Here is a 25,266-nt window from a genome sequence, read left to right as displayed (position 1 = left end):
ACGAATAAATTAATCCTTAGAATACACTCTTATTTAATCAGAAATTAAGATTTAGGATCTCTTAGTTCCTCGTAACTAAACTAGGAAACAATATAAAATCTCATCCATCAAATTTTACCATTAGATACTTATAGGATATATCTTGAATATCAAAAAGTATATCTTCCAATATCTCAGGCCGCCTTATGTTTCAATAAAATTACTAGCAACTTGACCTTCTTAGGTACTGTATATGGTCTCATTCTATTATGTTTGTGCAGTTTTAGTTTTCACTAGTTTTTTTCTTCCTTATAAATACAAATTTTATTGACCGCGACTTTGGTGAGTAAAGAAAAATCTCTGCGGAATAAAGACTTAGTCAATAAACATTGATTTAGGGGACATATTCTTTTTTATCCCAAATTAACTTGATCTAACATTGCCCCTTAATCTTCTTTTCCCTCTCTCTCTTATGTTGATCTCTCTCTTTTATTCTCTCTTTCTCTCGTTCTATTACTTACTTTCCCTCTCTCTCTCTCTTTCGCGTTCTCTTACTCTTTTCTTTTTCATATATATTTATTCGGGTCAATCACTAGGGTTACAGTGAAGTTCAACAATAAATCAGCCTTTGAGAGGGATTAAATTTTGCTTCCATATGAAAACTTTTGACAGAGTATCACAATCAACTATAGATTTAGATAGAATTAGGGTTTATGGGAGAGGTACCTTTCTAGCCAGGGAATTTGTGCCCATCTTTAACATAGCACTCACGAATGTCGACATATATCTTTCTTTAACAACTCCTCACCGAAACCCTCGTATTTTTTCCAATCTTCTGACACAATGAGCAACCAAATTCATATTACAACTGGTTATTTAATGGGGTTTAGTGAGAGAGAGAGAGAAAGAGAAAGCAACCTAGAGAGAGAAGGCGACCTAGAGAAAGAAAGAGTGAGAGACTGAGGGAGATGGAGAAGGAAAAAAAAAGGAACAGAGAAAGAGGGAGAAGGAGATAAAAATAAATAGTGCGAGAGGGGGAGAAACCTAGAGAGAGGGCAACAGTGAGTGAGAGAAGATAGGAGAGAGAACAAGTGACAATGACACAGAATGGTGGTTGTGGGAAGTTGGGGCGGTGAAGGTGATAGAGAAAATGAAAATTAAGAAACAATGTTCGATCAAGTTAAGTTTTGTGCTAAAAAAATATGTATCCGAAAATGTACAGAAAACTTTAAATATCTTAAAGAATTTATTTTCCGAAAATCGCGATAATTTTATTGGGTGCACGGGCTAGCACTGTCTGCATATAAATAGTGTAAGGACATAATTTGACTTGGAAAAGAAACTTCATTTAGATAGGACCACTTTCAAGTCCCAAGTGTGATCTTCAACTACCACCTAGGTGCGTGGCAACTTCCGGTTTAGTTCTGGACAGGACTTAATTGGAGTACTTGCTCTTTTTGTGTTCCCTTTCTACTGCATTAAATAATTGTTTTCTTACACTAAGTTTACATCTCTTATGGATTGAATTACACCTAATCCTTTCAATTCCTATTTTGCTGCATATTTTTTTTTGTTGAAACCTATTTTGCTTCATATGTTTTTATGAAAATAATAGTGAGATGACTGAGATCGGACCAAGTTATGGATCATTCATGTTTACAAAACTCGAAAAAGTCCCTTATGACATGGGGTAGGTAAAATCCAATCTTTTTTTTTTGTTGCAAAGGTAAAATCCTAACATAAAGGAGAAATTTGATATTATAATAGGTTTGTACTTGGGGCTGGCACTTTTGTGAATGTGGTTTGTTTGAATCCTCTATATACTAATCATGAACGCACGTAGCAAAATCTGATGAAGTTTGTGCACCTCACGTTCACCTTTAGATGGATAATATTTTATAGTTGATGGGGATAACTCAAATTTGAAATCACTCAGACCTACCTTCTCTGTGTTGGTCAACGAATTTGTCGGCCTTCTCTTATGTTTCAATTTTCAAAATTTACTCTTCACCTCTTTACATCGGGCGCGTCTACCAGCGCATTTCCCTTTTTGCTTTTGGGTCGCCTTCGTTCTTAGTATTCAATGGACTGAGACCGAGGATGGGTCCAAGGGGGTGCGAGGGGATGTGTCCGCACTCCCTGAATCCTCTCGAAATATATTAGCAGTAGGCGTAAAAAATTCAAAGGGTTTTTGTCATGGCCTAAAACCGTAACAAATGATCAAAAATCAATAACAAATGAATTTTATCAATGATAAATAGTCTGTAACTAATTGTACCGTTGCAAATGGATTTAGGTACAAACTCCCGTCTACAGGGTGGTTCATAATTGAAAAATAAGTTCTTTGGTCGTGGCTTTGGTCATAACAAAATGTCATGTATTCATATAATATATGCCCCTATCCAGTTCATTAGATTTATCAAAATAGCTATGTTTCGTACACAATAACACAAGTATAAAAAAGAAATTTATAGATATTGTTTGCAACTTGGTCCATTTCAACTAAAGGACAATAATTTTCCTAAAGACAGTAATTCAAGGCGCTGATTTCCGTCTTAGTTTAATGATCATAAAGAGTGGTTAAGATACTTTTGCTATGTTGTTGAAAAAGAGAATCATCGTGCTACCTTTGCTAATGGAAGTTGGAATGGCTAAAGAAAAACTGTCAGAATGATTATTTCTCAAATAAAAGAAATAAAAGAGAATCATCGTGCTATCTTTTAAGAGAAATAAAAGATATCATTTAGTTTATTTGTTTATCGCTTTAGCATTAACTTTGCCGGTTGTAATTGCCTCCGTTGAAAGAGTTTTTTCAGTTATGAAGTTAGTCAAGACACACTTAAAAAACAAAATCAATGATTTGTGGTTGAATGATAGTATAAGTCTTTATTGAAAGACAAGTTTATAGTGAAATTGAAAATGAGTCGATTATGTGAACATTTCAAAACCTAAACTCTTGTAGAAGTAAATTGCGTTTGTAATTCTTGATGTATCCGTAAAATAATGAATATCTGTGTTTACGAAAAAAAAAACATATGAATATATAATTTTGCACCCCTTGGGTCTAAATCTTGAATCCGTCCCTGACTGAGACGATCGGTGAGCTTTCAGACTAGGCCTAGTTCATGTTGGATTTTAACAACACGGGTTGAGGCTAATTCGGGTATCGGAGAGCCCATAGGCTGTATATATGTACTCTTAATTTCAAATTCTTCACAAGAGATGTGCCTTTCCAACTTTGTGCGCCTCCAATTAAATTTTTGATGTTGTTCTCTTAAACCTTCAATTAATTTATGTGCTTTCATGTAATAATAGGGATGATTACAGTTGTAGTTCACTAGTTGCTAATGTGGTTTGCATGGAGTCAGAAGGATGGCAAAATTGCTTTGGCCATAATCTCTACAATTAAATCAGTCTTTAAGAAACCAATTATTCTTAGAATTAATAGAAGTTTTAGTTTTCTAAATTATAGATTGACATATAAAAACATTAGCATAACTGCTTGGTGTTTGACATAGTTAACCGATTGTATTTACACAAAAAATTGTGTCTTCCAAACACTAGTTATGTGCATCAAATTTTCTTTTCTACGGTTTGCTTTGTAGCAACTTTAAGCTAGTCATGTGTGACTTCAAAATTTAGTGCCGTCATTGACCACCACTACTTTCGACCACCACCCATGACCAATCACCAATATATTTTGTTCTCATTTCCTCCTCTCTCTAGTCTCTATCTTCTTGTGGGTTTTTTTTCCAGAGAGATAGAGAGGAGAAATGAGGAAAAAATTTGTAACAGTACTTCTATTATTAATAATATTAGTAAACTTTCAACAAAAAAAAACTAAAGTGTGTATTCAAATGTTTAGTTTGATCATATGCTAATTTTTCTGTTGAAATTGATCATATGCTATATGAGGCCATAGGTAATATATTCTTCAAACCAATAATAGAATCATTAGGTAGTTTTAGTTGACTTTTTTTTTTTTGTTGAAGGTAGTTTTAGTTGACTTAGCTAACCCAGTTCGTATTACCAAATCCATATAATGATGTACTTCTAAAATAAGCAAGTCCATGCATGATGACTACAATTCTTTTTTTTTTCTTTGTTGCTGATGACTGCAGTCTATTCTACCCAACAATATATACTTCTAAGTAAGTCCAAGCACTTTCAACAAAAAAAGTAAGTCCCACAAATTCAACAAAAGAAAAAAAAAAAGTCCAAATGTCCAAGCAGCAGATTAGTTATCGAAAAGGAAACAAGTATCGGGATATATAGAGATGTTACCACATAATCTACGGGCTGACCTTCAAAAGATTGTAGATGACTACATAAGAGGAGTTATCAGAGTTCGACATAGCTAGTTAGCAAGACAACATTTACTCTATTCTTTATCATGTATTCATTTATTTGTTTCTCTCTTGACATTTTGATGTATTTTTGTTTTTTCTCTAGTTTTTTGTAGTCCTTTTTGTTTAGGTTCAAGCCCTTTATTCCCGCTGACAAATTCAAAAAAAAAAAAAACTCAGTTTAACACCTCCATCATTGCCAAGAACTGCTGAACTGGTAGTCCAGTTGGTAATTCATCTACTCCGCAATACCGAAGTCTTAGATCCGATTCCATGGAAGTGTAAATCCAGGATTATTGAATTTGAGTATAAATAAAGTAGTTAGATAGACTCTAGACCAGTAGTTTCGTTGCGCTTTAGACCCTTAATTTCTGAAAATTCAAATTCGACAGTTATCGCGTCTATCACATAATGCTAGTGTATTAAAGTCTTTGTAATGACTATCGTAAAAAAAAAACCTCCACCATGGTTTTTTACACTGAGAAACCACATCAAGCCAATCAATCACACTTTTAGTTTAAAAAACAAGCGAGTAAATAAAATACCAACATTGTAACAAAAAATAATACTAGCAACTTTACATTAAGATCCATTGAGCTAGAGAAATTTGATGTCCACAAGATCCCACAAGATCTTCCCTTCGTGACATTGAAAGAACTAGAATCAAATTGGAATTGAGCTGCTTTCTCTTGACGGGAAACAATGTTCAATGCCCTAATTTGTGAATGATATAATATGGTAGTTGGGGTCTGACGGCAGTTGATTAAGTATAGTAGAATTCTACTTTACCTTGATATGAAGTGACATTAGTATTAAACAGCATAAATGCATGGTTTCACACTGGATGCTAATAAATAATCTCTCATTTCCTACACGTCATATTAGTAAAACTTCTAGTTCTACTTATTTTTATGTCGAAAGCCACAACAGCACCTCTAATATTAATGGGTCTATTTGACACGACGTCAGGACCCGCCTTAGCCCAAAGCCACAACAACACCTCTAATATTAATGGGTCTCCTGGTTGAGGAATTTATGTTAAAGACTCCAACATTATAACTGACGTTGAATTAAGTGGTAGGGCGAACCTCGATGTTTGAGTTGCATGGGTGATCCAGATACAAACGTACAAATCACATTTTTTTATTGTCTAAATCTGATTCACTCGACTAAAACGAACTCTCAACTAACCCAAATCAACCTTGGAGATAAATTATAGATCATGAGTGAGACAAAATTAAATATTTCGAATATCATCTTAGACTCATCTTAGACTCCTAGTCAGATATCAGATCTAACTTGAATGAGAAAAGCAAAGACTATGATAACGACTCCATTTACAATTACCGAACTTCCAACTAACCAAATCAACCGCCGCGTTCCAACTTTTCTTGTCTTGTGCTTTTTCCCCAACTCCACTTCTTTCAAAGTTCTTTTCTCTCTCTAAACTTCACCTTCCCGATTCCTTTCTTCTTCAACTCTCTTATCTTCCATCTTCTTCAAACCCTAATTAACCTCACACTCTCTCTCTCTCTAACTTCATCTCACGTTCTTTACTATGTCTTCGTTTCTCTCTCTACTATTCTTCTTCACTCTTATATCTGCTGGTCAATCTCAGCTCTCATCTCCCAAAGGTACTCCGATTTTACCCTAATCTCAATTTCAGTCTTAATTTCAATTTTGGTTTCTCAATTGTTTCAATTTTGATTTCAGGAATCCGCATTGACTGTGGCGCAACTAACATTTCTCTTTACGAAGGTCAACAATGGCTTCCCGACGCCGATTACATTTCTTCCGGTACCCCTAAAACCCTAGAAATCACCGATATTCTTCCGATTTTATCTAGTGTTCGATCTTTTCCTCGAGGAGATGGAACTTCAAGGAAATTCTGTTACGTTGTTCCGGTATATCGGAATGGAAAATACTTAATCAGAACGACTTACTATTATGGAGGAATTAATGGTCAAGATTCGCCTCCGGTGTTTGATCAGATTGTTGATGGAACAATCTGGACGGTCGTTAATACGACGGAAGATTATGTTAGAGGGTTTTCATCTTATTATGAAGGTGTATTTGTTGCTAAAGGGAAAACTATGAGTGTTTGTATTGGGGTAAATAGATATACAGATTCTGACCCTTTTATTTCTGGATTAGAGTTCATCATTTTGGGGAATTCTCTTTATAATTCTACTAATTTCAATAAGTATGGTTTGAGTCTTGTTGCAAGAAACAGTTTTGGTTATGGTGGACCAATCATCAAGTAAGTTCTTTAAATTTTGGGGGTATTAGGGTTTTAAGTTATAGAACTGCAATTACATTTAGAGATAACCTGTTTTGTTTTTAGATTCCCTGATTAATAAAGATAAATTTAGGTTAAAAATTGTTGAATTTTGTGTTCTTGCGATATCGGTGATTGTAGTTATTATGCTTTATATGTTGGTTATAGTTGATTTTTCCAATCTGACCTAAATTTTAGTAAATGGATAAATCAAAGTAGGAATTTTATTGAATCTTGATTTGTTCTTGAGGGTTGGATTTATTTTCTCTTACCCACTTAGAGATTATTGTTGCTTGAAAATGCAGATCCCCTGATGACCAATTCGATCGATATTGGGAACCATTTGGAGATGGAAACCCTATCATACAAAGTGTTAGAAATGTCTCTACTTCCCATTTTTGGAATCTCCCCCCTTCAAAGGTATTTGACACTGAGCTAACGACTGACCAAGGAAAACCCTTAGAGTTGCAGTGGCCTCCAGCATCTCTCCCAAAGTCAATCTACTACATTGCTCTATACTTTGCCGGTGATCGTGATTTATCTTTGGGGAGTTCAAGAAAACTTGATGTTACCGTAAATGGAATCGGATATTATCGTAATTTGAGTGTTACTCCAGCTGGGGTTGTAGTATTTGCAACTCGCTGGCCTCTCTCTGGTGTCACGAACATTACTCTGACTCCTGCTGGACCTGATGCTGCTCCTCTGATAAATGCTGGAGAGATTTTTAATGTGCTGCTACTTGGAGGACGAACTATTACACGAGACGGTTTGTTGACAAAACCGACTATTCTTTTGTTGTGAATTCCTGGTTTCTCTTTATACTTCATGGGCTTTGAACAATTGGGAAAGCTTAAAGAGTATTTATGCTATTTGACCTCTAAATTACGCGCTTAAACCATTTACGTTATTCCTTAAATCTGGATTTCCATGACTTGTTGCAGTGATTGCTTTGGAGAGTTTGAGAAGTAGTCTTCAAAACCCCCCTGTTGATTGGAATGGCGATCCATGTAAACCTCGCAGATACTCATGGACTGGAGTAAAATGCTCGTCAGGGAAGCGTACACGTGTAATTTCCTTGTGAGTTTACTTCCGAGCACCTGCATTGTTTAACCTTTTCGTCGTTATCAGTTTTTAAGAACTTACACTTTGTTTTGTGTACTACTGTTTTCCTTTTCACCAGAGATCTGACAGGATTGGGTCTTTCAGGATCAATATCACCTCGTATCGCCAATTTAACTGCATTGACTAAAATGTAGGTTCTTCGGATTTTACTTGCTCTTTCAAAAATAGTATCTTGTGGGAAACACTGAAGCTAACGAAGACTTTTGCTGTGAATTACAGCTGGCTTGGGAATAATAATTTGACGGGAACTATACCCGATCTCAGGTCTTTAAAGTGGCTGCAGTCACTGTAAGTCATGATATTCTCGTTTATCTTTTATTTCGTTGGGGTTCAGGCACCACGAATTCCCTACTCCACCATTTTTGAATACTCGGCTCTGGTTGGTGCTCCATGAATTTTTTCGGAACATAGAAACCAATTGTAGTTGGTTCATTTGAATATGGCAAAACATTGGTCTGAATATCTGATATTCTTAGCCATGTTTAAATCTACAAATACTCACACTCCATGAGTTGCAGGATACTCAATACTTCATTTCTAACTTTCTTTTGTCTTCTTGAAGGCGTCTGCAAAACAATCAGTTAAGTGGACCTATTCCTCCATCTCTGGGAGATAGTGGCAGCCTACGTGAACTGTAAGTTCTACTATCTTACGATAACATGTATTTTCGGACTCCACTCATTATCAGTATCCGAGCTAGTACCCGTATTATGTTCTTACTTCAAATCCTAGTTCTGCTTAATTTTATAATATAGGATTGAATTGAACTTAATCGGGCTAACATCGTAAAAGAAATAATGATTCTACTTATCTAGACAAACTCATCTAGTGGGATAGGAGTGCAGGTCGTTACTTCCTGTTTTAGGTTATGATGTTCATGTATACCCAGCCATTGCCCAAAGAATCTTCATGACTTGGTTTCTTATCTATATTTTAGTTCATAAGTGCCTTATCATGCTGAATGTTTTATGCTTTCTCATTTTTTGCATGTCTCAGAAAATTATGACTACTTTGTGAGGTTTATGTTATTTTCTTTCTTTACTTCCAAAGCTATCACAAGTTATAATTTTGAGCTTCACTCCCCGTCTTTCTTGAATCATGAATTTCGCAATTACTTCGTAGTTGATATATTCCGACTTCAATCTTTTTCATTTCAGCTTCGTTCAGAACAACGACCTGACTGGCGAAATCCCAAGAAACCTTAAAAGAAAATCTGGTTTGGACCTAAGGTAATTCTATTTATCTGTTTTGGTTGTCATATCATTATTGTGCTCAAAATATATATTATTGATTTCATTTTCTTCTCAGGACATCTCCGGGAAACAACTTTTCATCGTTAACGCCTTCTTCACACAAATAGTTTCCCATCCAAAGGTAAATCATATGTTATTGACCATGATCTTGAATCCTCTTTCTCTCTTAGAAAATCTATTTACTTAAGTACTATCTTTTCCAGAATCAGTTCCTCAACATGGTAATGGCGGCCGACTGTATCTTTGTACTTCCCAAACATTTGCATGCTAACGAAGGAAATGACATGCTCTTCACTGCAGTTCGGATACCTAACATATGCACCGGTGAACTGTTCTGTATATTAGCCATTCTTTCTCTCTCTGTGACAGTGCTTGTGAATTCTGATTTAGAAAAATAATCGTGTCTGCTGTTCTTTTTTCCTTCTTTTTGTGTGATGTGAATTTGTAAATGCGTTTTTGGTATATAAAGTGAGATCAGTGAGATTGAATTGGTTCGTTAAGCTTGTTAGTTCAAGTCCCCCTGTAATTTTTCATTACATAAACATGTAGATTATCTTCTTTTATTGCAGTTGTCCGACAATTAAATCGAGATGGAAAAGGTTACTTTCTTTTCATTGCTTGTGAAGTCTTGTTCATTTCTTAGTTTGTAAATGGCATAAAAGCAGAAAACAAGGAATCATTGTTTACGAACAATTATCAATTTTAGTTGAATTTATGTACGAACATATCAATTTTAGGTTTAAATATTTGTAGGGCAACTCTGACTTGGAAACTTTTCGACAGTAATTTACCCTCCCTCCCTCGGTGACGTATGATTTTGTAGACATTATCCGAGTTTCTGTTTTGTCCTTTGGGTAGGTTTGTTGAACATAAATTCATAGAGCGTTATTACCATCACACATCCGTATTGTCTATATATTATCTACTTCTCTATTGTCCTCCTCATCTCCACATTGGTAGTATTTATCGCTTAACATAGATACCTATACATAAACATCATAAATATTGTTAAGTTTGAGGTATCGACAAAAATAAACAATAGAAGTCAGGAACCGCAAGAACGCAAAGAAATGTAGTTGGACATTTGGGTATATAAGAATGTTGGTTAGGGTTATGTACATGAATTTGAATCAAAATATTATTATCTTCATGGAATGGAAACAGGGTAGCGCGCCAGGAAGAAATCGAGGGCCATGAAATCCCTGAAGTCTGGACATATGTAGAAGCTCTTCCATTGATGCTGGAATATATTCTGGTAAGTTCATGGAAGATAAGAAAAGAAACATCATCTAAGAGTGGCTTTATATATATATATAGAAGCTTTTGTTTGATATGTTTTCACATAACTCTGAAGTTATTGCAGAAGGAAACCTCTCATCTAATCTCAGAGATGTCATCCTACTTCATACTGAAGCTGATACCAGACAGAGGAACGTTATATCGTAGGGATTCCCAATTCTATGTATTCCATCGTTTTCTTTATAGCATTTTCATAGTGTTTGTTCTTTTATCGATTGCATGATTAACGAAAACTCTTTAGAAAATAAACTTTGTAATACAGAAAGATATATCCTCACTAGTAAAATGGTCGACTTTTCTTACTTTAATTGACAAATCAACTAGAAGATAAAACCTATATGATATAGTTTAATATCGATAAACATGTAGTCAAATTCATAGAGAGATATCAAATATTTTTATCTCCACTTCTCTGCCTTAACTAAGATTATTGGAACAGAGTAATCTAATATTTTAATTAAGGCAAAACTTGTTCTTTAATAGCTCATTAAGTCAACTAACTCTTTGGTCTCATAGACAAAGTAATAATCAAATTCTGTTTCATCTTTGATCGATAGATTTCATCGATATGCGAGTAAATTAGTGAAAAACTCTTTAGGATATTAGATGATAAGAAACCCAAATTAGTGAATCACAAAGTTTGATGCAATTTAAAGGAAGAAAGAACTTCACCTTTACATAAATACATCAGATCCACAAGCAACAACCCAAGAAATTTAATCAAAACAGTGAAAATCATAAAAATTGACAGAAATCAAAGATGAACACATAAACCTAGAAATTGTGACAGTGTAACTTCATCTCTGAACTGTCATTTTTCTGAGAGGAAATAATGGAGGCAATGAAGTAGTACTAGTAGTAGTGGTACTAGTTCTTCCTTGTGAGCAAATAGGCATATTAAGAACAGGTTTAATTCTAATACTAACTGATCTTGTTCTTTCTAACCCTTTCTTTATCCTTTTTACATGTTTCTCTCTGTTCCATATACCTCCTTTACTAACATCCATGTTAGAATTCGACGAAGATGACGAAGAAGACGAAGATGAAGAAGAAGATGGTGATAATGTAGAAGCTGCTCTTTGTTTCTTCAATCTCAGTAATTCTTTCCATAAAAGAGTACATTTTGGCGGTCGAGGAGATGGGTCTTCGTCAAACCAATTTATCACATTCTCTTCCTTCTTGACGCCTTCTTCTTCTTGATCTTGTTCTTGTTCTTGGTTATCTTCTTTTGGTTTAAGACTAATCTTGTTAAGTTTATCTGAATTCTGCATTTGCCAAAAAGGAAGAAGTTTTCCGTCGAAAATTAACTCATCTGCTGTCACAATACTATCACTAGTTGAATCATTAGAAAGAAACTCGAAATCTACATTACGAACTTTTTCTTTTTCGATCTCTTGAACTTTTGGTAAACTGTTGGAGTCTGGGGTAATTGATATGAAGTTCTTGTCGTCGAGGAAGTCGGTTGAGAAGGAGATCCGAGGGCCGGAAATTAGCTCCATGGATTTAAATGTTGCTTGATCAGTTTCTAAAGAAACCATTTCTTTTTTTGTTTCTTGAATTCTCTTGAGTGGGGGAGGAGGAAGATTAGAAAGAAAGTTGTTTGGAGTTCAATATAATGTCTGTTTTATATGTGTTAAAAGATGTATGTATATATTATAAAGTGGGGTTGTTGGCTTTGTTTTGTTGATTTTTTTTTCTCACATCTTTGTTAGTAAATATTTGAATGGGTAGGACAATTAAAACGAAATAGTACTATTATTGGGACCTGATCGACTCTGTAACTTGATGAGACTTGATTAGACACTTCTGTATTTAGTTGGTTTTTTTTTTGTGTCACATTAAGAGGTAGTCATGTACGTAGAACTAAACCACGATTCTATATCTATGGTTTTTGTTCAATGAACAAGTCTATGGGATTGAGTTGGGATTTATTAGGTCCTAATATATCAATTGTGAAAAGAATTGGTTAAGGGCAAGTAAGTGAGATAGAGTTTTGGTTAACTTATGGAGCATCACATTGAAATAGCTCAATACCACCCTCTATTTTTCCTCTGAAACCAGTTTGGATTTTGACATTGAAAACTTCAATTTCTCTAATTTGCCTTCTTGCTATTTTGTTTGGCTGTATCAACTAAATCTTGTAGCTATTGCCATTGTTTTCTATTTAAATTTGTTGAGCTCTATTTATGTGTGACTTACATTTATAATTTGGGGGTTTGTGGTAAAATTAAATCTTAAATTAATTTTTTTTGTAGATCTTTTAACTGAAAACAAGTGCATTATATACTCTGATTTGTTTTAAGATCTAGTTTCATTAAAAAGATAAAAATATGCAAATTAACTAAAACTGTACATATTTCAACAAAGAAAACTGAAGATGTACATGGATTGTATTTAGATTTCAAATTATTGACAAAACACACACTACCTTCTTTAGTTACTTTGTAAACTCTTTTCGTGACAAAAAAGAAAGACTATGTACAAATTGTTTTATGTTTGTCATGTCAAATAAGTAATTGTTTCACAATAGCAGAAAAAAATTGCTAAATAAAGAGTAAATAAGGAAAAAAAAACGAGAGTGTTGTGTGCACAAATGAAAATTCTTGACTTACTGACTCACTTTTACTACAAGGAAAAGTTCTTCATAGTTTGACTACAATGTAAATCGTTTTTAACTTTTTTTTCTAAATAATTCTTTGTGGCCTTTGTATTTGGCTAGTTGCAATAGCATTCTCCTTAGGGGATAAGTTTTATGCCTTTCTTGGAAATCAAAAAATTGATTGGTCCCAAAATGGCCACAATTTTACTATAGGGAGAAACGACTACCACTATTATTTTTGGAAGATATAGATGTTGTGTTTTGGCCTATTGGGAGCTTAAAACTCATTACTCACAAGGCTATAACATGGGAACAGTCCCAAGCATGTGAGATCTCACATGCCCATGTGGATGTCCCAATCCCCAACTTAAATCAATGACTCCCTAAGCTCTCATCATTGCCCATAATACCCTTTGAAGAGCTTGATTGCTACTCCAACTCTTTCCTTAATTGCTCATTCAATTAAGGGTATCTTTGGTCATTTGGAGTGAAACCTTTATATATAGATGTTCATCTTCTTAAAAAGAAGTTTCATAATCTTGTTATTAGCTATAAGCTAATCAAAATCTTAGCTAGACAGATAAACAGGTCAACATGAACAACCATAAAGAGACAATCTATCAACACATAGTAGAATGGATGGTAATGATCCTTAACTAGTTCCCATCCATGGAATGGAGGGTGCCTTTAGAACCTCCCCAATTCAATTAGTAATGAGAGTTGAATTTGGAGTCTTTTGACTCCATTAATCATAGAGAGAGAAGGGAAGGCAGGAGACCAACTTTTTGGACCACTAGTAAATAATTTGAATCAAAGCGCAGTTGTACCTTCTCTGCTCTGTCTGCCTTTTAGAGAGATAGAGAGAGAGAGAAAGAGAGACTCCCCTGGAATCAATCACCTTAGAGGAGGGAGGATTAAGGAACCATAAATAATGAAATGATTCACATGATATTAATAGCTAATTTTTGAAGCATAGCATAGCTGTTAACGTGATGAGCCATTCTCTCTTATTATAGTTTAGTTATTTAAATGGAAGAATAAGTTTTGACTCTGGTTTTTAAGATAGAAATTTTTGTTTCATATTGCATGGGACAGTTGTCCTTCTTTCATTTATTTATAGTTTTTGGGGTCTACTTAACAAGTTAAACATGTTAGATGAGTTTGATTGGAACTTGCAAGGGTTTTAATTCAAACATTGGTTGGTTAGGTAGATGTTATTATTTAGAGGTTAATAATGGGTCTAATTAACTCTCTTTCAAAATCGGCTTATTTACTTTACAAATTCTCATACTCACACGATGTGAGATAGCGTTTGAAAGAAAAGAAAAACCATTTAGAGCTCGCCTTCTTTCTAACATTCTTTTCAATGCTAGACTATGTGATTAGCTAGAAAAAGAAATTGCAATTAGACCGTCCTACGTGTAAAATCTATAAGGTGATGCTTGTTTTTCTCATTGTCTGGTTCAGACTAATTTGTGTCAGATTCTTCTCAATTTGACTCGTCTTAGTGAGGTGCATTGTTAAAGTTATTTCAGACAACAAACTCTTGTCCGTACTTACTTTTTATCACAACTCAAATGAATCCATAATTAGTCTAAGTTAGTTAATCCGACGAATTATATGCACAAATCAGATAAAAAAAAAGTTCTGAAATCAGTTAGTGATCAGGTAAAAAATTAATCACACCATTTGCCTTTAACTCAGATTAAAAATTATCGCTGCTTTAGACATTTCGGCCTCCCAATCTTATTGGGCTCATTAAGTTCACAGACCTGACTTCAATGTAAGATGTAAATTTTGCTTTCAACAAACTATCATATCTTCTGATCTAGTGATCAACCAAATTTTGGCATTCCCTATCTTCAAGGCGGTGCCAAAACATCAGAGCAAGACTCCAAAATCAAATAAAATTATGTCTCTCTCTAAATCTGGTCCGACCACCTCACCCAGACGGGATTTAGCGGGGAAAGTGGCCGGGCAAGTATCCTTATGAGAATAGATAGTTGGATGGTTTCACACGTGGTAATGGGTGGCATAGTGAGAAGGTAGTGTAGAGAAGTAGGGGAATAGTTTAGTACTATTGATGAAAACAGTTAAATTGAGCTACTAGAGCTAGCTAGCTAACTAGCTAGCATGGGAGTTATCACCAAATAATGAGTTGGTCAGTGAACAGTCCCTATCACTACAATTATGATCCTTATCAGTTATGTACAACAACAAATGCATCAAAGTTTCATCTCACTTTTAAACACTAGGGAAATGCATGCTAGCTAGGGTTTTCACCTCTAGTGAGTGATCCTCATAAAGGGAAGTTTCAAAGGCAGCTCCTAAAAGCGCCCTGCTCAACACAAATTCGGGGGGTGTTTGTGAGAGGAGGCTGGAGGCACCAGTAACATTTATGGGATGCGCCTGTAAAACTCTCCTTTATAAACGGTGAAGATAACAATTGGTCGATAAATATTTAACAGTTAAAATTGTTGTACGAAACATATTTCAGACTGAGGGCCTTACTTTCATACCATGTTTTAGGGCTCTCAATGGGTGTGGTTAAACGTGTTTTAATCGAAAATTAGGAAATGCTTTAAAGGCGTCATTGGAAAGCTATAGGCACCCCGTTTTAAATGTGCCAACAGGTTAGGGTGTTGAATAGATATTTAGTTCTGAATATTTAAAATAGTAACTAATATGTTTATGGATTAAATTAAAGGGTCCGTGGGTATATAGACCAAAATAATATTAAAAAAAGGTTTATGATCCAATCTTCCCAAGACATGGATATTTAGTCTTTTTACATTATGGACATAATAACCCATTCTTTATGAGATAACTACCGTCCATGTCCCTCCTACAAAAATCACGGGATTTTTAATTTTCCAGGGTGAATTTGGAATGTTTCTAATGTGGGCGTGATTTAGGGGATTTAAAGCAGCTAACGTATAAATCCGAAATTGATTTTTCTCTATCTTCTAACCGTTTTGGAAAGCAAATCTATTTCCAAATCAATTCAAAACAAAAATCGTAATCAAATCAATTTTCTCTCTCTTTACAGATTTGGAAACCAAATCAATTTTCTCTCTCTTACTATGTAAATTTTTTTCGATTCAAATCAATTTTCTCTCACTTAACTTTCAGATTTGGAAATAGTATATTTTCTAGGATCGATTTAGCGTGATTTGGGGATTAATATACAAAACATATATATCACTTTCTCTCCCTTAACTTTCAGATTTGGAAATAGTATATTTTTCTGGGAACATTAAAGCAACATATGTTTTCGTTTTTACTCATACATAAATACACATAGAATACAAATTATGAAACAAATACGTAAATTATGTATTATTTATGACGAGGAAACCATCATTTGTCAAGTATACAACATAATTTATCAAATGTATGTGGGTCTTGTTCAATAAATTACACATAAATTCTTTTACATTACACATCGTTTACATTCTGTTACAAAAAAAAGTACAAAATCTTCTTTGGTTAAAAAATGGTGCCCATCCATGTACCCTCCATTAGTTTCGTTGACTCACTTTGATTTGATGATTCTCTTTGAAATTTCATCTGGTATATCAAATCTACACACATAAATACACATACATTAAAGAAAAAAAAAATCATATATTGTATTATAAACTACATGTACAGTTTCGTAAATTATATATAATGTTTGTCAAATTTTGACAACATTTGAAGGTTTTGAGTAGTTTGGTAAACTTATGAAGGCTACTGTTTTGGGTGAAAAGTACACGTAATGGTAAATAAATAATACATAATTTATGTGCACTTATACGTAAATTATATACATAATGGTAAGAACATGAAGATATACGTAAATTATATATACTTTATTGCAAAGTACAAGAGATTTGATAGTAAAGCGAAGTATTTCTACTAATGAAATAAGTACTGTTTTGGTGTTAAAGCACGGGTAATGTTCTATAAAATATCCATAATTTACTATAAATGTTGGTAATTTACGATAAAGTACATGTACTGTAAATTCTGTTATGAGTAACCGTACGAAAGAACAAATGTTTCATAAATCCGTACGGATTGAAGACCAGATCTGAAGAAAAAAAAATGAGAATATCATTAAGTTTAAACTACAAATCTAAAGATATCTGCTATGATGATTGATTGCAACAATGTCAAACTCGAGTTGCAGGATTAAACATCAAGATCAAAAACATAAATGAAATTTTAAGAGAGAGAAAGAACATAAACATCAAACATTCGATTGATGATTGATAATCTGATCTCACGAAATATCAGAAACAACAGAAGATTAATCATAGATCTAAAGAAATATGAAATTATCACTGCATTCAAACATAACATACTAACTTTGAAGGAATCATTAAATAAGGAATAAACATAAAGATCTTAAACAGTTATGAAAATTTTAGGGTTTTAGTTATGAATCATTGAATAAGGAATAAACATAAAGATCTTAAACAGTTATGAAAATTTTAGAGAGAGAAAATAAACATCATACACTCGAAGTTAATGAATTAGTAAACAGATCTTATAGATATGTATCATAAATCTGATACGTTTTATAATAGAGCGAAAAAATTAGGATTTTAGTTATAAGAAGAAATATTAGATATTAACAATGGTGTTTATAAAGATTTCGAAAGTATTAAACCTGATAAATGATGAATTTGGACAACAATATAATGTAGAAGAAGAAGATTTTCTGAGTTTAATGGAGGTTTGTCAAACTGAATCGGTTTTAGAGAGATCAAATAAAGAGTTTCCGTTACTGAAAATAATGAAAATATCCTTACTTTGAATAGAAACATGATTGAAGAGAAATATGAGAGATAAATATGGAAAAAGATATGCATAGAATCGGTTTTAAAGAGATCAAATAAAGAGTTTCCGTTACTGAAAATAATGAAGATATCCTTACTTTGAATAGAACATGATTGGAGAGAAACATGAGAGATAAATATGGAAAAAGATATGCATAGATTTCGAAGGTAAATTAGTTATAAAATATGGAAAGGTTAGATTAGGGATTATGAAATAATATTTATTCTAGAGATTTGTATTTTCTCTCTAGATGAGACCAAATGGACTAGATATTCATTTATATTATTTTTTTGGTTTTAAAACCCTTTATAGGATTAGAGAGGATTATATCTACTATTAGGACCCGTTTTTTGGGCTATAAGCCCAAAAATTCTAAATTGAATGAAGGTAATTCTTTTATATCTTTTTGGAACAACAAAATTATATGAGTACAATAGACAATGAATATCATGCATAGTATGATAGTCCCACATTAATTACGAGAGTGTCTGGAGCCTGGAGAATGGGTTGACGCTCAAGATCGGTAATGTCGAGGCCTTCGGAGCGGAACAAAAACTCATGCCCCTGTGTCTGTGGGTGGTGGCTAAAGTGATGACGATATCGTTGTGGGGGGTTCACGGTACATATTATGATTGTCGGGCGGATCGTGTGTCGTCGCCCACGTTGAGGCCTTTTGGCGGGTCTCGTAGAGCCTTCACCAAGAACAAAATCCCGTACCCGTATGAGGTGTCTAAAGCGGGGCTATATCGAACTTCTAAGGCTAGAGGAGTCCCACATAAAGCTCAATTTATGAATAAATGAGCAGGTCGGAGGTAGTTGCATCGTACATAATCACAACGGTCAATCTATTGCAACTAAAGCTACTATGCTCATAGCCAGAAACACGAAGTATTAGCCATTTCAATGAGTAGTAAATGTGCAACTAATAGCAATCACAAATTCATTCAGATTGAAAGCGACAAACTTGCCATTATCAAGCATCTTCAAAACTGGAGCAAGTCTAGATGGATAGTATATGACTCGTATGATGAAGTACCACATGAGTGGATATATAGGGATGCAAATTTGTCGAATCACTCATGTACGATTCACTGGCAATCCAAGTTCCACATCTCAGAGATAAGAAAAATTCTTTTACAATTCTTTGACATCAGATTCTCTCACATCCCTCACAAAAGAAATATGCATGCAGACAATTTAGCTAAATGTGCTAGAGCCCACAATTGTAATAGGATTTGGACAATAATCGCACCTTTTTCCTTCATTTGTATTGTAATAACTCTTTTATTTACATGGACGGAAGAGGTTCATTCAGTTTATCACGCGTGATGTCTACTAATGAACACCAACTAATCTTAGATTATGCATCCATTAAATCTTGCATTCTCATTTAGGTAAGTCATGGTGTGATGAGAACGATTTTAAGTAAAAGAAGTCATAATTTTTACCCATTAATCTCCGTCTTCATCCTCCGACCACCACCGCTTCTAACCATTTTTTTTATTCTATCTCCCTCTCCCTCTCTCTATATCCTCCCTTCTCTGTCTGTTTCGATGAAAGTGGATATTCTGCACAAGTAAGATGCTACAATTCAAAACCTACTCTAGACATACACGAAATTAACTGTCTCTATTTTTTTTAGAGCTTTCTCCTTCTCTTGATAAATGTTTCCACTCTCAGTAAACAACTGATCCTGTTAAAGTGGTCTACTTTTGTAGCTTCTTCTCATTTTTCATTCTTCGCCAACACATGTTCATACGAGAAGAAGAGTGTCTACGTAAGGAAAGAAATCATCACGTAGATCAGTAGATGGTTACCATTTTAATAATATGTGAAAATCGAATTGGTGAAATTAAAAACTAAGATAAACCCGTAAACTGAAAAAAAAAATTGAGTTATCTAATTTCAATACAATTAAAAAAGATACAGAAAAAAAAAAAACAAATCTGAAAAATTACAGAATTAGTAGCCGTTGGTTAGATCTCTTTACTTGTTGTTGTTGTTATCATCATCCCCAATTTCTTGTTTTGAGTCATTGAATTCTTACAATGAGCAATTGCACCTTGAATTGCATTCTGAAGTTCCTCCATTGATGATGAACTTGAACTATAAAGACTAGTATTTATTTCTCTACCATTACCAATTACTCTATTTGGTGAAGATCTCACTGAAGATGGACAACTCGAAACACAATTCGATTTCCTTCTTGGGTATCTAACATTTTCTGAAAATGATTGAGATAACCCACGATTTAATTCCTTTCTTGAATTCAAAATCCTACTTGATTCTTGATGTTTAGTATTTGATGATAATTTCTCATAAAAGGGTTTTACTTTCTTCATATACTTTCTCATCATTTCTTTAGCAGATTTACTCATCCTCTTCACTGAATTATTTTCAGAAGACCCCTGTAAATTTCCACCATTTTTGGTTTCTTTTCGAAAAACATTTGAGAATCTAGCAAGAGAGAAATACTTATTGGGTTTTTTGATATGTTGGGTATTATTGATTTTTTGAGAATGGGTATGATTCAAAAGTTGATAATTACTGAATCGTTTGATTGATTGACGATCATGTTCTTCTTCCTCTGTAACTGAACTAGGTCGTCTAGATGAATCACATGAATCAGAAAGTAAGAAGAAATCACTAGAAGTACTACTAGCAGTAGAATCACGAGAAGCAGTAGTAGATGAAGTTGCAGAAGTAGAATTAGAAGAAGAGAGAGAAAGTGTTTGAACCATGGAGAGACGAGGAGTGAGATGAAGAGGAAGGATTTGACCTTTAAAGAACAATTCATCAGCTGGACAAAATAGATTGTTATTGAATGAAGATTTGTGGGGTGATAATGAAATTGTGAATTCAAAATCAGAAGAGGAAGAAGAAGATGATGATGAGTGATGTGATGATGGAGATGATGGAAGTGTTTTAGATCTTCCATCATCTCTTGATCTTGCTTTTCCCATCTTTGAGAGAGAGAAAGAAAGAAAGAAAGAGAGAGAAAGAAAGAGATTGGAAAGGAGTTGTTTAAATTAAAAGTCGTTAATTTGAGATTGGGAAATGTGCAAGTTTTATTTTTCTTGAAGGAAGGAAGGGGAAGGGGGGTCACATGGAAATTTGGATTGTAGCTGTATTTTAGATGTGTAGTTAATAACATTTCTGCAGATTAGTGGGTCCCTGTCTGAATATCTAGCCGTTAGATTGTGAAGGTTCATTATGTTTGTGAGGTTTTCTCTTTGTTATCAGGAGATTCTTTGATACTCTTGTGATTCTCACTCTTCTACTCATATACTCGTATGTTCCTTTGGGGGCTCCAAAGCATTAAAAAGTCCACATATTTATCAAAATATCTACAAATTACCAAAAAAAAAAAATCTAAATTGATAGGAAGTATGTCTAACTTTTTATCGGTGCATCACGCCCGCTCGATGTGGTCAGAACAATCATTCACCGTAGTCCATAGATAGATATTTTATTTGAACCATGATGTAATAATTTATTTCACTTAAGAATCAATATGAGATAATGGCGTATGAAATTATAGTTGTTGTATTGAGCTCAAACAGAACTAGTTTGAAATCAAATTCATAAACTAGACTACTTTTTTTAACTCCTGTGGAAAAGAAATGCATGGTATATTAGAGATATTTTTACATATGTAAGCCACATACTACCACCAGATGCAACTATTGCATGTTATTTTGAAAAACAAGAAAAAAGAAAAGAGGCAATTATTGCATATGGCAACATTTACGAGCAAGCTACGTCTTTAACATATTTAGAAGTAAGGGTCACACTCACTAAGTTATGGTATCTTGAGTTCTTGTTTAGCAATGAATAATTAAAAAAAGTAGTATAATTACTTGGAGCCTTTGTACTTTGATATTCCACAAAGCATTCATGACAAACTCTTGCATTTTATTTTAAGCTAACGAGAAAAAGAAAAGAATCTAGTTTGAGACATATCTCTTATGGGTTATATAATGTTGTCTTAATCAATCTTGATCGGACATTCAAAGAATTGATTGTTTGCACAACTTTATAAAGAAGTACCTCTCCCGGACCAGCACCTAATGCTTTATTTTTGGACCTTCTATTTGTTTGAAACAAAAGAATGAACCGAATTTTTATGATATTTGAGTCGTGATACATTTCTATACAGAGAGTGTAGTTATTGCGAATTCTTAATTCTTATTTACCACCCATTTGATAGTCTCCGAGTAACCAGATCTTTCATATTTTTGTACGATTTCCGCTTATATTTCTCAAAGATTATAAAAGTTCTGCACAAGGGATCTAATAAAAAAGTTAATAAGAGAGTGGATCTAACTTATCTCATACATAAATGTTTCGTCTGTATAGCCATCTTATGTGATTGTTTTGGTTACATGTGAATTTAGTAAGATGACCATGCATGTGAAGGCAAATTGGTGCCACATGTAGTGGCATGTGACATATCCTTAAGGATGCTATCATGTGTCATGCACATGACTTTATCTTAATAATCATTAGTGATAAAAAGGTAACCCTAGATCTCATTTGCTTATCAAGCGCCTAAATGTAGTGCTAGATTCTATGCTCTATATTAATTTAATAAAGTTAAAATCTAGCTTTCTATTTGACCTTTTCATGGTTTGCCTACAGTCAACCAATGCAAATTGCCTAAAATTATTCATATTGCATTGGAAGAAAATTGTCCACAATTATATTTTGATGTCAATATAATTCAGTTTCGTATTCAAGTTTTCCCAGTAAAAAAGTGTAACACTTCAAGTCACCATGAAAATCTAAACTTAAAGTCTTTTTCCTTAGAACAGTAAACATAAACGATATACTCATTAAATAGATAAATAACATCAAACATGAAGCTCATCAGTAACAATAAATCAACTAACGAAAACTTTATCAAGTTTTCAAAAGAGAAATGATGTCTCTAAATCATCGACACATATGTCGGACAAGATCAAATAAGAGCAAAAATAAGTACTTAGGAGATGCAACTCCAAATAACTACCTAAAGAAAGAAAGAAGACGGCTAAGAAAACTCCTCCAAGGGCTAACCACGACTCAAGCAGGTGGCACTTCCCGATTTCCTTGTAAAATAATAGGTTGGGTCAGACCTCAACGAGTAGATTTTAAAATTCTAAAACCTTAAAAGACAGTTTGAAGAGCTACCAAAACAAATAGACAACTCCATAACATGCAAAGATGTTCAAAATTAGTATTCAAGTTTGTAACCGTTATAATAAAGTAAACCACATTTGAAACAAACAACCAAAAGCGACATGATAAGTTGGTGTCCACCAAGGAAATCAAATGCTTCATCTAAACACTCCCCATAACCCATGTTGTATAAGAGTGTGGTCCACAAGGCTACCCTTGTGTTAGCGCCGACTCCATACGCTCTATACCTAGGTCGTAACTCCGGTAGCCTTTACAATGCAAACCCGTCGGTCATCGCAATAAACATCCGGTAGAGAGGGTCAAACAAACCACAAAACTTCTACAACCCTCCACCAACTCCATCACATCACACACACATAATAACATCACACACAACATACATAAATCAAAATCGTATTCGCCAATGTATTATGACCTACCAGTTTGATTCCGATAATATTAGGCAAGTGGTAATCTATGTTTAACAATAACTTAAACCACATATATCTACATATCATGGTGAACTCTATCACCTTTCTTGCATATATATATATATATATATATATATATATATATATATATATATACAATTAGGAGTTCGTTCATGAGTAAGAGATGCCTAATTACGAGAATCATATACTTAAATCATATCAAATAAAGGGGTTTTAAGTCAATGTTATCAATGTAATACTTGCTGATTTTCCTATCATCATACTAAAGTTGATATTTATACATGAATATAGCATGAGAATGATAAATCTACTACTTCTAATGTATATATTTGTTTCAAGAGCCCTAGTCTATATTCAAACAATATCAAAATCTAAGGTTTATGGTGTCCTCTAGTTGTCTAGGTTTCTCTATGAAAGTGGATATTCAAGCCATAGGGAGATAGAAATCAACCGTAATTCAAAGCAAAACAAGCCCCACGTGAACAACTACGAAGAAAACCACCAAGCTTTGATCCATCCTTCTTCTCCTTCACTTTGCCCTAACTTTCTCTCTCTAGAACCAACATCTATCTCTCCCTCTCTAGATTTAAATAACTGATGTTGCAAAAGAAAAAGAAAGGAACTTTGCCCTGATTGGCTTCAGGTTCGATGTTATTTGTCTATTCGATGCGTATATCGTCTATGTTTAATGTTTTGCGAAGAAATGCTTTAAGTTTAGGTTTTCATGGCGACTGACGTGGAAATCTGGATTTGGAGCGTTACAATAAGTGATGTATTAAATAATGTAACTGTTGATATTTTTCTTTGTACATTGAACGTATTTTATCTATAAGTCGAGTTTATCCTCTTCAGATAAATAAAAGGGTCATTTCCCAAATGGCCCCCAACTTTGTGACCAGTTTCCTGCCTAGCCCCCTACTTTAGCAAAAATACCCATATAACCCCCTTTTTCAGTTACCGTTATAACACCGTTATCTTGTCATCATCACCTTCTCTCTCCACCTCATCATCTCTCTCTGCCACCTCACTTTCTCGCCACTTCATCATCTTCTCCGGCGAGTGTCGCCGGCCGGCGACCTCAAACATAAAAAAAGAAATTTTTTTTCTCTCTTCCTCTCTCTCTCTCTCTCTAACACTCTAGCGAAGGGAGACCTTCGCCGGAGTGTTAGAGAAAGAGAGAAAAAAATTGTGTTTGAGGTCGCGGCCGGCAAATTGGTCGGTCGGCGACGCTCGCCGGAGAAGATGATGATGTGGCGAGAAAGTGAGGTGACAGAGAGAGATGAGGTGGAGGTGAGAAAGTGATGACAAGATAATGGTGTTATAACGGTAACTGAAAAAAGGGGTCATATGGGTATTTTTGCTAAAGTAGGGGGGATACGCAGGAAGCTGGTCACAAAGTTGGGGCCATTTGAGAAATAACCCTAAATTAAATTATGTTTGAGTACTTACTTATTTGAGTTATTGTGCCAAAGGAACACAATGATGAAGTAACATATATGGGCTTAAAGTCACGACCTTGTACTTTATTGTGTAAGGGTATTTACCTAGTAATTAACTTAACATGAGAAGTATTGTCTAAGAGAAAATTTATCTCTCTACAATATCCAACACTATAGTTTCTCCTCCCTCTAACTCTAAGCGTCGGAAACATCTCTCATTTTATCTCTATGTAGCGTGTGACTCTCTCGGTATATATTAGGTTTTCTTTTAAACTTTTGTATAAAGAGGTCATATGTTATTTCTACTAATTTTGAGTAATAACTAAAGAGAGGAAAAAGATAACAACGGGAGAGATGGCAGGGGTTGAAAAACAAAATAAGGGAAAAAGTTCTCTTTTTTGCAATGAAGGTCGCCAGCAGACGATTGTCTAACATTGCGAGCAACTAGTTTTCGTCGAAAAAGAATGTGAGAAAAGATACCAAATGATTTTTTTAAAGAAATAGTAAAAAAA

The 25,266-nt window shown here is 34.2% G+C and overlaps 3 protein-coding genes and 1 long non-coding RNA gene across 4 annotated transcripts; 2 read left to right on the top strand and 2 right to left on the bottom strand.

Moving 5' to 3' along the window:
- The first annotated feature begins 5,654 nt into the window (after window positions 1-5,654).
- On the top strand, window positions 5,655-9,592 carry LOC147559239 (putative LRR receptor-like serine/threonine-protein kinase At1g67720). Its single transcript, XM_086661097.1, has 10 exons — window positions 5,655-5,959; window positions 6,039-6,585; window positions 6,909-7,369; window positions 7,545-7,680; window positions 7,784-7,855; window positions 7,945-8,013; window positions 8,288-8,359; window positions 8,883-8,954; window positions 9,034-9,099; window positions 9,182-9,592. Exons 1-9 carry the CDS (start codon window positions 5,884-5,886, stop codon window positions 9,083-9,085), a joined length of 1,557 nt encoding a protein of 518 aa, XP_086517223.1. The 5' UTR covers window positions 5,655-5,883; the 3' UTR covers window positions 9,086-9,099; window positions 9,182-9,592.
- Window positions 9,593-10,127: 535 nt separating this feature from the next.
- On the top strand, window positions 10,128-10,585 carry LOC147559238 (uncharacterized). The gene is made up of 2 exons (XR_015234540.1): window positions 10,128-10,233; window positions 10,342-10,585. It is a non-coding gene; the product is annotated as an uncharacterized LOC147559238 (long non-coding RNA).
- Window positions 10,586-10,900: 315 nt separating this feature from the next.
- LOC147559237 (uncharacterized) lies at window positions 10,901-11,938 on the bottom strand. Its single transcript, XM_086661096.1, has one exon. The coding sequence runs from the start codon at window positions 11,813-11,815 to the stop codon at window positions 11,075-11,077; it is 741 nt and encodes a 246-aa protein (XP_086517222.1). The 5' UTR covers window positions 11,816-11,938; the 3' UTR covers window positions 10,901-11,074.
- A 6,967-nt stretch (window positions 11,939-18,905) lies between these two features.
- Window positions 18,906-20,746, bottom strand: LOC147559236 (putative membrane-associated kinase regulator 1). Its single transcript, XM_086661095.1, has 2 exons — window positions 19,662-20,746; window positions 18,906-19,271 (listed from the first exon to the last, which is right to left on the bottom strand). Exon 1 carries the CDS (start codon window positions 20,664-20,666, stop codon window positions 19,680-19,682), a length of 987 nt encoding a protein of 328 aa, XP_086517221.1. The 5' UTR covers window positions 20,667-20,746; the 3' UTR covers window positions 18,906-19,271; window positions 19,662-19,679.
- Window positions 20,747-25,266: the final 4,520 nt, after the last annotated feature.

Source organism: Eschscholzia californica, unplaced genomic scaffold (assembly GCF_041429995.1).
Source record: "Eschscholzia californica isolate CP2 unplaced genomic scaffold, dmEscCali1.0.p SCAF_2, whole genome shotgun sequence".
NCBI lineage: Eukaryota > Viridiplantae > Streptophyta > Magnoliopsida > Ranunculales > Papaveraceae > Eschscholzia > Eschscholzia californica.
Note: the sequence above shows the minus strand (reverse complement) of the source record. Positions and strands in the feature narration are given on the sequence as shown.

Excerpts from the sequence above, each read along its gene's own strand:
- LOC147559236 (XM_086661095.1), bottom strand. The coding sequence starts at position 20,666 with ATGGGAAAAGCAAGATCAAGAGATGATGGAAGATCTAAAACACTTCCA.
- LOC147559237 (XM_086661096.1), bottom strand. The coding sequence starts at position 11,815 with ATGGTTTCTTTAGAAACTGATCAAGCAACATTTAAATCCATGGAGCTA.
- LOC147559239 (XM_086661097.1), top strand. The coding sequence starts at position 5,884 with ATGTCTTCGTTTCTCTCTCTACTATTCTTCTTCACTCTTATATCTGCT. Across the intron at positions 6,586-6,908 it reads TATGGTGGACCAATCATCAA|ATCCCCTGATGACCAATTCG; the intron begins GTAAGTTCTTTA and ends TTGAAAATGCAG. Across the intron at positions 8,014-8,287 it reads TTAAAGTGGCTGCAGTCACT|GCGTCTGCAAAACAATCAGT; the intron begins GTAAGTCATGAT and ends GTCTTCTTGAAG.